The sequence below is a fragment of the Sinocyclocheilus anshuiensis genome, unplaced genomic scaffold, assembly GCF_001515605.1.
Source record: "Sinocyclocheilus anshuiensis isolate Anshui unplaced genomic scaffold, SAMN03320099.WGS_v1.1 scaffold220, whole genome shotgun sequence".
NCBI lineage: Eukaryota > Metazoa > Chordata > Actinopteri > Cypriniformes > Cyprinidae > Sinocyclocheilus > Sinocyclocheilus anshuiensis.
Window position 1 is genome coordinate 1,432,227 of NW_015554086.1, and position 12,964 is coordinate 1,445,190.

The window sequence follows — 12,964 nt, forward strand, 5'->3', positions numbered from 1 at the left end:
AAAAAACCTTGGGAGAAACCAGGCTCAGTCGGGGGGCCAGTTCTCCTCTGGCCAGACAAACCAGCAGTTCAATTCCAGGCTGCAGCAAAGTCAGATTGTGCAAAGGACTCATCTTGTCCCGGTGGCTGTCTAGGAGGCAAGGTCTTCACTGAAGGTATTTGTCTCTGGGGCTCATCTAGTTGTCCTGGTCTCCGCTGACATTCAGGGCTGTAGAAGTCATCGCTAGGTGCTGACACACCATCTGGGCTGGATATGTACTGGATCCAGGTGACTGCAGTGACCATCTAAACTGGATACAGACTGGATCTGGTGGCGACGGTGACCTCAGAATAAGAAAGAAACAGACTAATATTAGCGTAGATGCCATTCTTATAACGATGCAAGTACATCGGGTGTTATGGGAAGTGTTCCCGGTTCCGGTTGTCCTAATTAATGCAGACTAAAAATCCTTTAACGGATTTGAATATTAGAAATGTGTTAGTGTGTTATGTGTAAGCCAGGTTAAAGAGATGGGTCTTTAATCTAGATTTAAACTGACAGAGTGTGTCTGCCTCCCGAACAATGTTAGGTAGGTTATTCCAGAGTTTGGGCGCTAAATAGGAAAAGGATCTGCCGTCCGCAGTTGATTTTGATATTCTAGGAATTATCAAATTGCCAGAGTTTTGAGAACACAGCGGACGTAGAGGACTATAATGCAATAAAAGCTTGTTCAAATACTGAGGTGCTAAACCACTCAGGGCTTTATAAGTAATAAGCAAGATTTTAAAATCTATACGATGTTTAATAGGTGTTTCGCCTGGCCTCGAAGAAATATAGAGCTGAGTATCATTAGCATAACAGTGAAAGCTAACACCGTGTTTCCTGTTGATATCTCCCAGGGGTAACATGTAAAGCGTGAAAAGTAACGACCCTAGTACTGAGCCATGAGGTACTTCATACTGCACTTGTGATCGATATGATACCTCTTCATTCACTGCTACGAATTGATGGCGGTCAGATAAGTACGATTTGAACCATGCTAATGCACTTCTGCCAATGCCAACAAAGTTTTCTAGTCTATTCAAAAGAATGTTGTGGTCAATAGTGTCGAACGCAGCGCTAAGATCCAGTAGCACTAATAGAGAGATACAACCACGATCAGATGATAAAAAAAAAAAGAACTAAAAAGAACCAGGAGTTTATAGGGGAGTTGGACTACACTGCTTGCGCTGATATTTTGATTCATTAAAAAGAGCCGGCTTATAAGAGTCATTCTTTGGGGAGTTAGACAACACTGGTTGTGCACTAAAAGAACTGACTCTTAATAGTCATTTTGTTGGGGAGTCAGACTTGATTGCACAGTATGTTTTAGATTCACTTAAAGAACCGGCTCATAAGAGTCTTCATTCAGTGGACAGGCTACCGTTTTTGCAGTGTATGTTTGTGAATCACTTGAAAGAACTGTTTCATGATTAATTCATTTGGTGACCGGGCTACACTGACTGTGGTGTATGTTTTTTGATTCACTAAAATGAACTGGCTCATAAAAGTCATTCATTCTGTGGCCAGGCAACACTGGTTGTGGTGTATGCTTTTTGATTTATTAAAAGTTTACCACATGTCATTTGTTAGGGAGTCAGACTACACTGGATGCATAGTATGTTTCCGATTTACTAAAAAGAACTGGCTCATAAGAGTCATTTGTTCAATAATCGGACTACACTGTGGTGTTGCAGCACCGTTTAATAAGTAACGCAAGAACTGTCAGCGTATTTCAGCATGGTATTTCATCGGCATTCTGGAAGAATCCATGTATCAGAATTGTAAACTAAATTCTGAATGAGAATCAGTTCTCGGATACCAAACCTATTCTGTCATTTTATTAAAAAACTTTCAATTCAAAAAACACTTTCCAAATGAGCTGCATTTTAATTAGTAATGAAGCCCACAAAGTTTCAACATCAGTCTCTATGGAGCAACCATGTTGTTCCAATCGTTTTGTCATTCTAACAATATGAAGTGTTTGCTATGCTTCGAGCATCTCTTTGGGAAAGCACAAAACCTGGTTAAAATAAATTAATTAAATAAAAACACATGATTTCTGACCAACTCAAAAAGCATTTAAGATGTAACATCTGCTGCTTGGAATCTTGTTTGTTGTCTAACTCTTTCACGTGCAGTCCCCAGAGACTGGAAACTATTTTCAGGCAACATTAAACAACATGAATTGAGAGGAGCAGACAAAGCTCCCATGACAGCCGATAAGCACAAGCCTCTTTCAGCAAACATAAATCAGAGGAATATCTCAGATGACTCCCAGAGCTTTCAAATACTGCTAACCTAATCATAAGTCAAGATAAAAGCCTCCTGTGATAAAGCATTAAAATATCAACTCAACTCACAGCATCCACTAACAGTCACTGATGTAGGTTTTTCCTCACAAAAAAAGGGAAAAAGTTGCAGATGTCAACACTGCCAGTGCAAAGCAAAGAATAAGCAAGAAATTAGTCTGAGATGAAAATTTCAGACTGGATTTACATAAACAGTCAAGCAGAGGAAGCACACAGGGACACTTAACACTTAAAAACACTTTCACACTGAAAAACACCAAATCAAAGGTTAAAGTCGGCACAAATTGAAAATTATAAATCTATTTTAAATGCATCTTATTGATGTTATTGTGAACAATATATCTATGAATGTTTATTTATAATTTTAGTCTCATAAGTTTTCATCAAAAATGTTATGATAATCCATTTCACTATGATTTACATCACAATATTTACTGCAAATTTAAGTTAAGCAATCATCTGAGGCGTTTGTTCTGATATAAAGGTAATGGACAGTAGGGAAAAACAATGCCACATACTGAAACATTTTTTTTTTTCGAGAGAAAGAAAATGCTACCCATATTATTTGCAGTTAATGTCAGAGGCTGTTGTCCAGTCGGATACTTAGTTGCAAAGTGCAGCAATTCTGCTGTTATGTATGTATTTACAAAACGGTCAGATTTTCTTATGCTAATATTGTTGGGCATATTGCGTATTGTTCCTGGTTTTGGTTTTAAGGAGATTTTTGTTCACTATAAACTTTTGATATGTTTGGTCTTGGATGGCCATTTGCCACCCAGATTAAATCTGGGTCCTAAAGCAACACCGGATTTTAATTACTGATTTAGCACATTTTGACCTATCTGCTGTAATATAGGCCTATTAGGTTAACTTTATTTTGTTTTGTGTACATCATGTTACATTTCAGAGTTTCTATCTAAACTACATTGCAACTATCTACAGCTCAATGCCAAAGTGGTTTGTTATTCCTGACATAGCAAATGCTTTGCTGTGAAGTCGATAGTTTGTGCTTGTCAGAGACTTGTTGGAATACTACACCGGTCAACTTCTAACAAGTTTACAGAGCACCGTAAACTTAGATTACAAGCAGTGTTCATAAAATACATAAACGACCTTGAACCAAAACATACTGTCATAATTCAAAGCGTAACAGCATTATCTAATGTAAATCGATGTTAGCTAGCCTCAGCTAACCGTTCCTTCTGTCAGCCCCTTATAACTCCGATCCTTCGCTCTCAGAAAGACACTTTTGCTCCCCGCCATTGAAACGCGTCCACTAACGTTACCTAGTAACGTTATAGGATAATATACCCTTCAGCCTATACTTCGTACGTTTCATTATCGTGTTTTGGGCGTTCGTTGCGAAATCTGTCATTGGTTACTCAATGAGTGTGTTTGTGAATCGATGCATTTGGTGATGTATTAGCAATGTCTGGGAATGTTTGGAGTGGACAAAGACAGGCTGACCAGAAACGAATCAAAAGTTGTCTCTCCGATGCTCAATATGGATACAGTGTTGCCAATTTAACAATTTTGTAGCTAGATTTAGCGACTTCCCCACCCCACTTTTTTCAAAAGTTTAAGGACAAATATAGCAACTTCTTGGACAAACCTGATCTAAGTTCTCATCTTGCCCACTGATCTATATCAAAGACTATAGAATACCCAAGACGTGTCACTCATATAGTTTTGAATGGGGAAAAATGCAACACTCAATATGGCCGCTCTATCGAACGAAGCCCTGCCTTCTGAGTAAAAGAGCCAATCGCTAATCGGTAAAGTCAGCGCGTCACTGCAGCTGCCGTTAGAAGTCCCGGCTGCTATAGAAACAGTCAGCACTCTGAGACGTGCGCTTAGGACTGCGCATGCGCACTGGCTGATCTTAGCCTGAAAAATAAGCTTTTTAAATGCTATTTGAGCAAAATAAACAACATTTATGATACAGTTGTTGTCAGATTTCATTGGTGATTTCAAATATGAAATTAATCGTAAGCTTAGTGAACAGTTTTGGAGAATTTGATGTTTGAAAGAGATAGGAGCTGCACTTGCATGCCCGAGAGGCGTTTCAAAGATGGCCGCCGAGTGACATGACAGGGACTTTGTCTATATTAATCTTTATATAGATCAGTGAATTTGCCATTATGATGTCATCTAGTGACATTTAGCTACCAGTTTTAGCTACTTTCAATTGAAAGCAGTTGGCAACACTGTATGGATATATTTTACGATTTACAAAATTTAAAACAATGACACTACTTTCAAAATGCACAGTAGCCTACTACACTAGTTTTATATAAACAAGCATCAAAGAAAAACTTCAATGTAAAACAAGAGGAAACAATACTAAATAAACCTAAAAAAAATCTAAAATAGGTTTATTGTCCATTGTATTGTGTTACAATAGGCCTATAACTCGATGGAATTTTAATTGATAGACATCAATCAACGTTGTTTGGGATAAATGTGATATTTGATGATTGACGGTAATCTGATTGCATTAGCAGTGTCTAATAAATTTATTTTTTTTATAAATATATGTTTCTATTTTATTTTATTTTTTTGCATATATCAATACAATGTAGGCCTATGTGTCTACTGTCTATCTACATAGAAAAAACACTGTAAATCAATCAGGTAGCTTAAAATAGGTTCATATTAAATTAGGTAAATGTGGTCCTACATATGTGGAGGTTAGATGCATGTTGCATATTTGGCATAAACAATATTGTATGTAGGCTATGTCCGTAATATAAAAAGCTTAATTATTTCTCACACCATGTGGGAACATTATTCTATCTAGAAATTTCTCTTTGGCTCTTTATCAATTAAAATGGATGGGGATCAGTGGCTGTAAAATAAAATAAATAAAATACAATACAGAAAGAAAGAAAGAAAGACGATAGGCTAGGCTATATGCAAAATCTGTTATAAGCTACAGGGTTGGAATGGCACAATGGATCTCACTACTCCCAATTCTGCCAGTATACTGATTATAAAATTATATATTGTAAAAGGTTATAAAAAAATGGGCACATTTACATAATACACTTAAGTGCTTATGTTAAAGACATTGTGCATTGTCACTTTTAAAATAAAAATAAAGAATAATAATTAAAAAGCCCTTAGTTTAAAATCTACTCTTTTATTGGAATACTTTTACTTAAACGAACGACAAATCTTTTCTATGATATCCAAACGCATGAAGTATCTCGTCTCACCAAACTCTTTTCTGTTCACTGAACGAGCAGAAAATGAATAACTCGTATCATGAAGATGACTTTGCTTTACGATAGAGGCACTGTGGAGACGCAACTCGCAAAGGGGTTGCGCAGACCCACGCACTGCGCAAAGAAACCACAAAACCATTTAGCATTGGTATTTTCTCGTATATGTATAGTCAAGTTACGGAACTGGTTTGCGATCTGTATAGGCTTACATTATTTTGCTATTTTATTTTTTTAAGACATATTATTTTGTTATTTTGTTATTTTATTTTTTTAAGACAGGAGCCTTTAGTAGGTATTTTACACGCCAGAGAAGAAATTATATTCGTTTGCAAGTTGCATAGTAACATAAGTCAGACGGCAACTTTTCTCTGTGGTTCTTTACTACAGAACATTTTTTTCTTGTCCAATCCCTCCCATGTCTCCTCCTTCCCTTTACGCACTGTCTCTCCCACTCTCAGCGCGCGCGCTCCACAGTTCTGCCTCAGCTCTCCTGTCATCGTCGCAAACAAAGACAGCCTTCAGGGTAGTTGGCGCAGTGGTTTCAGAGCGCTGAAAAGTACTTGAGAACAATTGGGATTGAGATCAACAGCTGTCAGAGTGGACTTTACAGACATCTGCGGTCTTAATTGACCTCTTTTAAAATGCAAACCTCCCCGAATGGCTTTGTTCACTCGTGTGGATTTATGCCCTGCTGTCAGTGGTAGTACCAAGTCGTTTCTCTGTCTCAGTTTGTCCTCCAAAGGAAGCCTCCAGGAGACTACAGGATGAAATGGACAGTCTTGCTGTTAGAATACTTCTTGGTCAAAGTTCTGTTGCTGTTGTGCAGCGCGGTCGGGGAAGCGCAGCAGCAGCAGCTCGAGGGCTTTATAATGCTCTCAGGATCCAATGGGTCCCGGGATGAGGAGAGCGTTTCTGAACCTCCACATACTGAAGACAAATGTCGAGGTTACTATGATGTCATGGGACAGTGGGACCCGCCGTTCGTTTGCCAAACTGGCAATTATTTATTCTGTTGCGGCACTTGTGGCTTCAGATTTTGCTGCGCTTATAAAAACTCACGTTTAGATCAGAGCACCTGCAAAAATTACGATACACCAGTATGGCTAACAGGACAGCCACCCTATAAGAAAACCCTAGACCCTAGACACGATCCAACCAAGGATAAAACAAACTTGATTGTGTATATAATATGTGGAGTAGTGGCAATCATGGCACTGGTCGGGATATTTACCAAACTTGGACTAGAAAAGGCTCACAGACCTCACAGAGAAAGCATGTCTCGGTAAGTAACTCATAGTTATGATGGTTTGACGAAGTCTTCATTTTTTTTTTGAATTTGACCAAAAATGCTTATGGTAAGAACAGCGTGCTTTGCCACTGATTCTTTTTCGTTTTTTTGTAAATGTGCTTGCTTATATGGATGTCTTTTATGTTGCACGCGTCTTATGCCATGAGCTCTGCGTTTATTCATCTCTGTCAATTTAAGAGAAGTTAAACTTTTTAAAACGCATCTCGAGATGCCATTACATCGTGCATCTCTGTTTTCGAACGTTAGAGCGCTCCAGTGTGTGTGACTGCTAGGGTCGTTCAAAAACATGTAAAAAATAAATAAATAAATAAATAATAATAAAAAAAAAACCTAGACATACCTGAATGTAACAGATCTCGGATGTTTCGAAATGCGTTTTGTTGTAAATATTTTATTATTGGACAAAATTTTGACAAAGAAAACAAAAGGGGAGAAAGAGGGAAAGCGTCATGGTGCAAGACACTGAAAAACAGCATGGCAACAGTGAATGATATGCGTTTGGTGCATGTGTATAGTAGACCAACAATTAAAAGCAATTTAAAAACAGCAAAAGGGTGAAAATTGTTCACTCCATCCAAGAATGGATTAAAAAAATTTCCAACCAAGAATTTTCTCACTAACACAATCTTTTGTGGCTTTTGATTGTTGGTTTTCAAAGCTCTGCATTTACTGTTGTGCCTATTCTTCCCATACATATTTATGCTTAATTAGAGCAAAAAACAATCCCTTGAATCTTCATTAAGCTTTCTAAATTCATGGATTTGTGTTATGCAAGCTCTCTTTTTAAAGGCTTTCTTGAATCACAGATCTCAAGAGATCCACATGGAAACACGGTTAACTTGTACATGTAAACCACAAGAACTGTGCAAACCATTTTAGATATTACATTATATTGCATAACATCCGGTTGTCAGTTTTTTACCCTTTGGTTACTCAGCTTCAATGGTGGAGGTGGAAATCTCTTGTTCCTACTGATTCTGTGGGTCAAAACCTCTGATGAGCGCTTCACAGCCCACAGTGTGCAGGTTGCTGAAAGAGCGGCTCACAGAAAAACCTGTTCTCTTTGAATCAGCACTCTGGACAGCGGCAGCTATAGCACTGAATGAATAGATGTCAGTCTACTGACATTATATCACTGTATGCCATTCTTTGATATCTAAATAAAGGCCGATTACACAATGCAAGGCAATTCAATGGAATACTAAGCTAACGAATGCTTGTTCTTCAACAGAGCTGTTGCGAGCGTAATGCAAGGCGCCCATCAGGGTCAGCACGAGGAGGCCATCGGAATGCACACACAGCATTATGACACTGTGCAGGCGAGAGCAAACAACATGCGTAAGTTGATTGTAGCCTACTTCCTCTCTTTTCCCACGAGCTCAGCATAAACTATGCACTACATTTATGCTCTTATGAAAATAGCCTGAAACAGTCTAAAAGCATGTTTCTCCTGGCTCGAGTGCTCAATATACCATAACCTCTACGCAATACAATGCACTTGTGTACTGAATTACACATGTAGTTATAAATGATGCATATAATAACATATTAAGTACTCAAAGTTTTGCTTGCGGTGCAAAACTTTGTTGGTTCTGCACCACTTTTTGATTTTCATATTCAATGCTTAGCATACACAGATATGTGTAAGAGAATGGAGATGCTGTGAGCACAACGCTGCTGTGAAATAAGCCTATTTATGGTCACTGCCGTGGGCTGCTGCTGCAGTTGTGTGTACGGTATTGTTTAAAACCGCTCGAAATGAATGGCCCTGTCACAAATGTTTAAACTCTCATTTGCTGCGATTCTGATTACTTCACCCCCTCTGTGGTTATCAACTCCCTAAATATATCTGTGTTGAAATAACACAAAATACAGTGAGAATATCAAAGCCCCCTCAGAGGGATCCATTTTGGTTGACACTGAGGATGTGAGTCAGTAGCTGGAGAAATTTCCCTTTCATCTAATTGCAAAGATAATGTCACACTTTCTTCACTGCCATGCATATTGTAGATATCTCCATCAGAAGTTTTTGAAAACTCAGATTACTTTTATGTTACATGTCTTTATTATAAACAAAGACTAAGAGCAATAATATGTAGATATATCTCAGGAAAATGGTAAGAGCACTAGACTTGTGAGGCAGTTTTTGGTTTTAACAGTAGCACAACCCTTTTTGGTGCTAAATAGAACTCTTTTTTTGGTTGCACAAAGAAGCATGCTTTGAAAGTGCTATACAGAACCTCAATGGTGCTGTGAAAGAGCCTTTTCATATGAGTCTGGAGGGGTTTTACTTTATTTTTTATTTATACACCCGTTCTACACCTGCACTGTAGGCTCTTAAATGGAAAAGATGCACTGAAAAAGAAAAAAAAAATCAAGTAAAACAATAAGAAAGATTTTGAACAGTGTGTGGATGATGAAAGTTTTGTTTCACTTGCAGGCAACCATTACATATGGAGTGTCACACCAGCCATTAACAAGCTTGATTTAGAAATGTAACTATGAAATCAGTATAATGTCAGTTCTGTCCTCTATTACACAAAAAGACATTCAAAGAGTCATTTTGGCTCACCTCTTATTTCCATATCATGATCATTATTCTTGCAGTACTGGCTTTTAATCCATAAACCTGAGTGTAATTACGTGGACTGCTTTTAACCTCTGACCCCAACGATTAAATACACAGTCCACCGAGTTACTCCATATGAGATAATGATTTGAACCGAAATCAAGAGAACAGGACGTAAGAGCAAGTAATTCCAGCGATTATGCAGAGGACCTTAATATGAGAGTTTTCTGAATTCTCAGGTTGACCCCTGAGTGGCAGGTCATAAGATCTTGTAATTAAAACATAAAGATATGTTTTAAAGCTTAAAGATACTTTAAAGGTGTAGTTTTCCGAATAAGTGTAGATAAGAATAAAGCCTAAGTCTATTGATAAAAGTTCCTGTCTTTTGAACGCCGTAACACAGAAGATTATCAAATCTGCTTTATGTGTCATAATAGAAGTTCATACACTCTTAAATGACAGATGTGAGATTATTTCTTTCAACATGAGATGACAGAAAGACTCTGCATGTGCTGTAGGTTAACTGCTGTTATTATTTCAATATGTAAACCTAGTTAGATTACACAACCGGTTTCCCCCCTAATCACTCTTATATGTGATACTGAGAACGTTTCAAAGATTTAAGAACATATGTTATACATTCCTTATTTTGTATTCTTGACATATTCAGATTCGCTCATGCTCATATGGAATTTGTGGGGAAATTATTTGTTCACATAAACCAATCAAGCAGTAACGGTATTCTGGCAATCTCTTCAATATTCCTCCTCTAAGACGCTGACAATCTAGATGCTCACCCACCGTGTGCTGAATGATCCCATCAAAGAGGTCTAGTTACCTCACTGAAAGTGCAAAATTACTAGACATTTTTTTCGCAATGATCCAGGATTCTGGAGGATATAGTACTGTGCTCCATTACCATCACAGCTTGGCATTACAAGAGTACCCGTGGCTTTAAAAAGAAATAGAAAAAAAATAAGTATTGAATACAGAATGGTAAATTTTTTGGTCATGGCATGAAATAATCAAGACTTTAGCCCAGTGTGATTTCAATCATTGTACAGTACAGGATGTTAAATTCTGCAATTCAGTGACCTGAATTGAGGAACAAAAGCATTTCCTCCCACAGCGCACTGAGCAACTGAACCTTGCAGATGAAGTGGAGCTTTTTCCAATGCCACAGCTAAAACTAATTACCTTAATGGGGGTTCCCAAAAGAAACAGCAGAAATCTATTATGCTGTATTTATTTTAAGCCTTGTGCCAATGCAAACACCTGAAACAAAGATCTGCTTGCAAATACGCAGGTGCTAAAGACACATCTGCATGTTCTGTATGGACTTAAAAGATCAGCGAGAGTAAAACGCGTCTGTTGTCCTTAACAAACTCACTGTAACTTAAAAAAATAAAAAGTGTTGAGAACAGAATGGATTTCTGCTCACCTATTGCATTCTTCATCCGTGTGATTATTCTTGCCGTTGGCGCTATACTTGCAATAAGTCCATTTACAGCGAATTATCCTAGTTCATTGCTAGTTCAAGCATGTCTTTGTACTAGGATTCTCTTATTGCAAAAAATCTGATGATCTGATGTCTAGAGGCATGTTAACTTTTTAAGCCATCAAATAGATCTCTAACTTTTAACTTCAATCTGGCGTTATTTTGATAAAAGCCAAAAACTTATATCTAAAAATTATTCTGAAATCTTTTTTTTATATGACAGGACGATTCATCATGAAATGATATGTGCACTCTTTGAAATGCTATTATTAAATATTGTTGTGTGAGATTGTCACTAAATGCTGCCACACATATGCTAGTGTTAACAAAGCTAAAACTTTCATTTGACAAGTTCACATTATTCTTGCCACCACCAGAAGTGCTAAAACAGCCAGCATAACTCTCCACAACCATATAAAACCAACTCTTTATGAAATATTCTTTTAAAACACATGAAGAGTCCATTCTCTCTGTTCTTTCCTAAATCTTTAAAGCTGCAGTCCATAACTTTTTTTGGTTAAAAATGATCCGAAATCAATATTTGAGCAAGTGCATAACCAGCCAGTGTTCAAAACTATCTCCTTACTTTAACCTGATTCACAACGGTTATCTTATAATAATGTTTTCTAATTTGAGTGGTACGGGTAGGTTTTCGTGGGAAATTCGAGCATGCTGCTGCGTCATTACGTCACGTCTGTAAACATAAAGAAGTTGTCCCGGCTAATGGGCTATATCACATGCGAGTATGCTTACAGATAGCCTGGGATAACAAAGATTTGTATTTTAAAGAAAACCAGTTCAAAGGGGGCATAATTTGCTTTTTGGGTTAAAATAATTTCTTAATATGAAAAATCGAAGAGTATGACAATTAGATTAGACTGTGCAGAAATTGAAATCTACACGCTAACACACTATACTCATAGTCACCAATGCTGATGTTGTTAACATTAATCATTTGAGAATAAAGTATAACAATAATAATAATTTGAGCGGTTTGATGTGATATGAGTAGCTAACCGATCTTTAGATTTAATCACCATTGGCAGCGATATTTATGGTAATGCTTTTTTCCTCAGTTGGTCAGAACAAACGTGGCAGACTTGTTACTTACTTGTTCAGATGGCAATATACGGTGAAAATTCTTATTTGGGTCATATTCCAAAACGTAGGCTAGAATCTGTGATTGCGAAGTACAGTAAATATCCACACCGGTGCGGTGACTGACTGCCACACATACTCTTCAGAACATTAAATTCATCCGCGCTGGAGCCGTGCCGACTCACAACCCACGCAAGCTAGATATTTCCGCACACAGCTGCAATTCCAGGTTTTCAGACAGAGATGGCGACAAAGAGGCAAAACTTACGGACTGCAGCTTTAAACAAAATAACAGTACTCTTTCTGCATGTTACACCATTACACCACTAAGTGGCAACATATGACTGTCTTTATAAGTGAGCCAGTGAATCAACTGATTCATAAAAAAATGCTGATTCATTTGGGAATGGAACACCTCTATGTTGTTGCACAGAGACAGTTTTATTTTGGTTTAATTTATATACGATTACATTTCTTAGTAATATTTTACTTTTATATTTTCAGATTTCATTTTAGCGAATTTTTTAATAAGGTTTATTTAGGTTTATTTCCGTTTTAGCTATTTTAATTTAGTTATTTTAGTTTATTTCCATAGTAATTATAGTGCTTCAACTTTAACTAATCTTAGTTGCAAGGCAACATTTTCAGCTTTATTTCAAGTAACAAAAATAGCTTAAGTTAATGATAATAAGCTAGCTCAGAGATGGCTTTGTTTGGAAATATTTGACTTGGTGGAGCTAAAAGAGACAAGCGTCAATATATTGTGCCTAAAATATAAGTTACCCACTTCTTTTTATTTAAAGTTTTATAACAGCAATGTCATACTCACAATTGTGTGATATTTTTTAATTAATGACTTGAATGAAAGTTTTGCATGTGATTAGGGCTGCACGATTAATCGCATGCGATATTTAACGCGCATCTTGTCAGAAA

At 37.3% G+C, this 12,964-nt stretch overlaps 2 protein-coding genes across 2 annotated transcripts in view; one reads left to right on the forward strand and one right to left on the reverse strand.

The window, feature by feature from the left end:
* The window catches only part of LOC107669238 (serine/threonine-protein phosphatase CPPED1-like), a 46,113-nt gene extending 35,132 nt beyond the window's left edge, over nt 1–10,981 (reverse strand). The window contains 1 exon segment of the mRNA XM_016461412.1: nt 10,877–10,981. Coding sequence (XP_016316898.1) covers nt 10,877–10,892 — 16 coding nt within the window. The 5' untranslated portion in view covers nt 10,893–10,981.
* Nucleotides 6,062–12,964, forward strand: part of shisa9a (shisa family member 9a) — a 33,554-nt gene continuing 26,651 nt past the window's right edge. The window contains exons 1-2 of the mRNA XM_016461411.1: nt 6,062–6,839; nt 8,098–8,204. Of these exons, the coding sequence (XP_016316897.1) occupies nt 6,322–6,839; nt 8,098–8,204 (625 nt within the window). The 5' untranslated portion in view covers nt 6,062–6,321. The remainder of the gene's footprint in view (nt 6,840–8,097; nt 8,205–12,964) is intronic.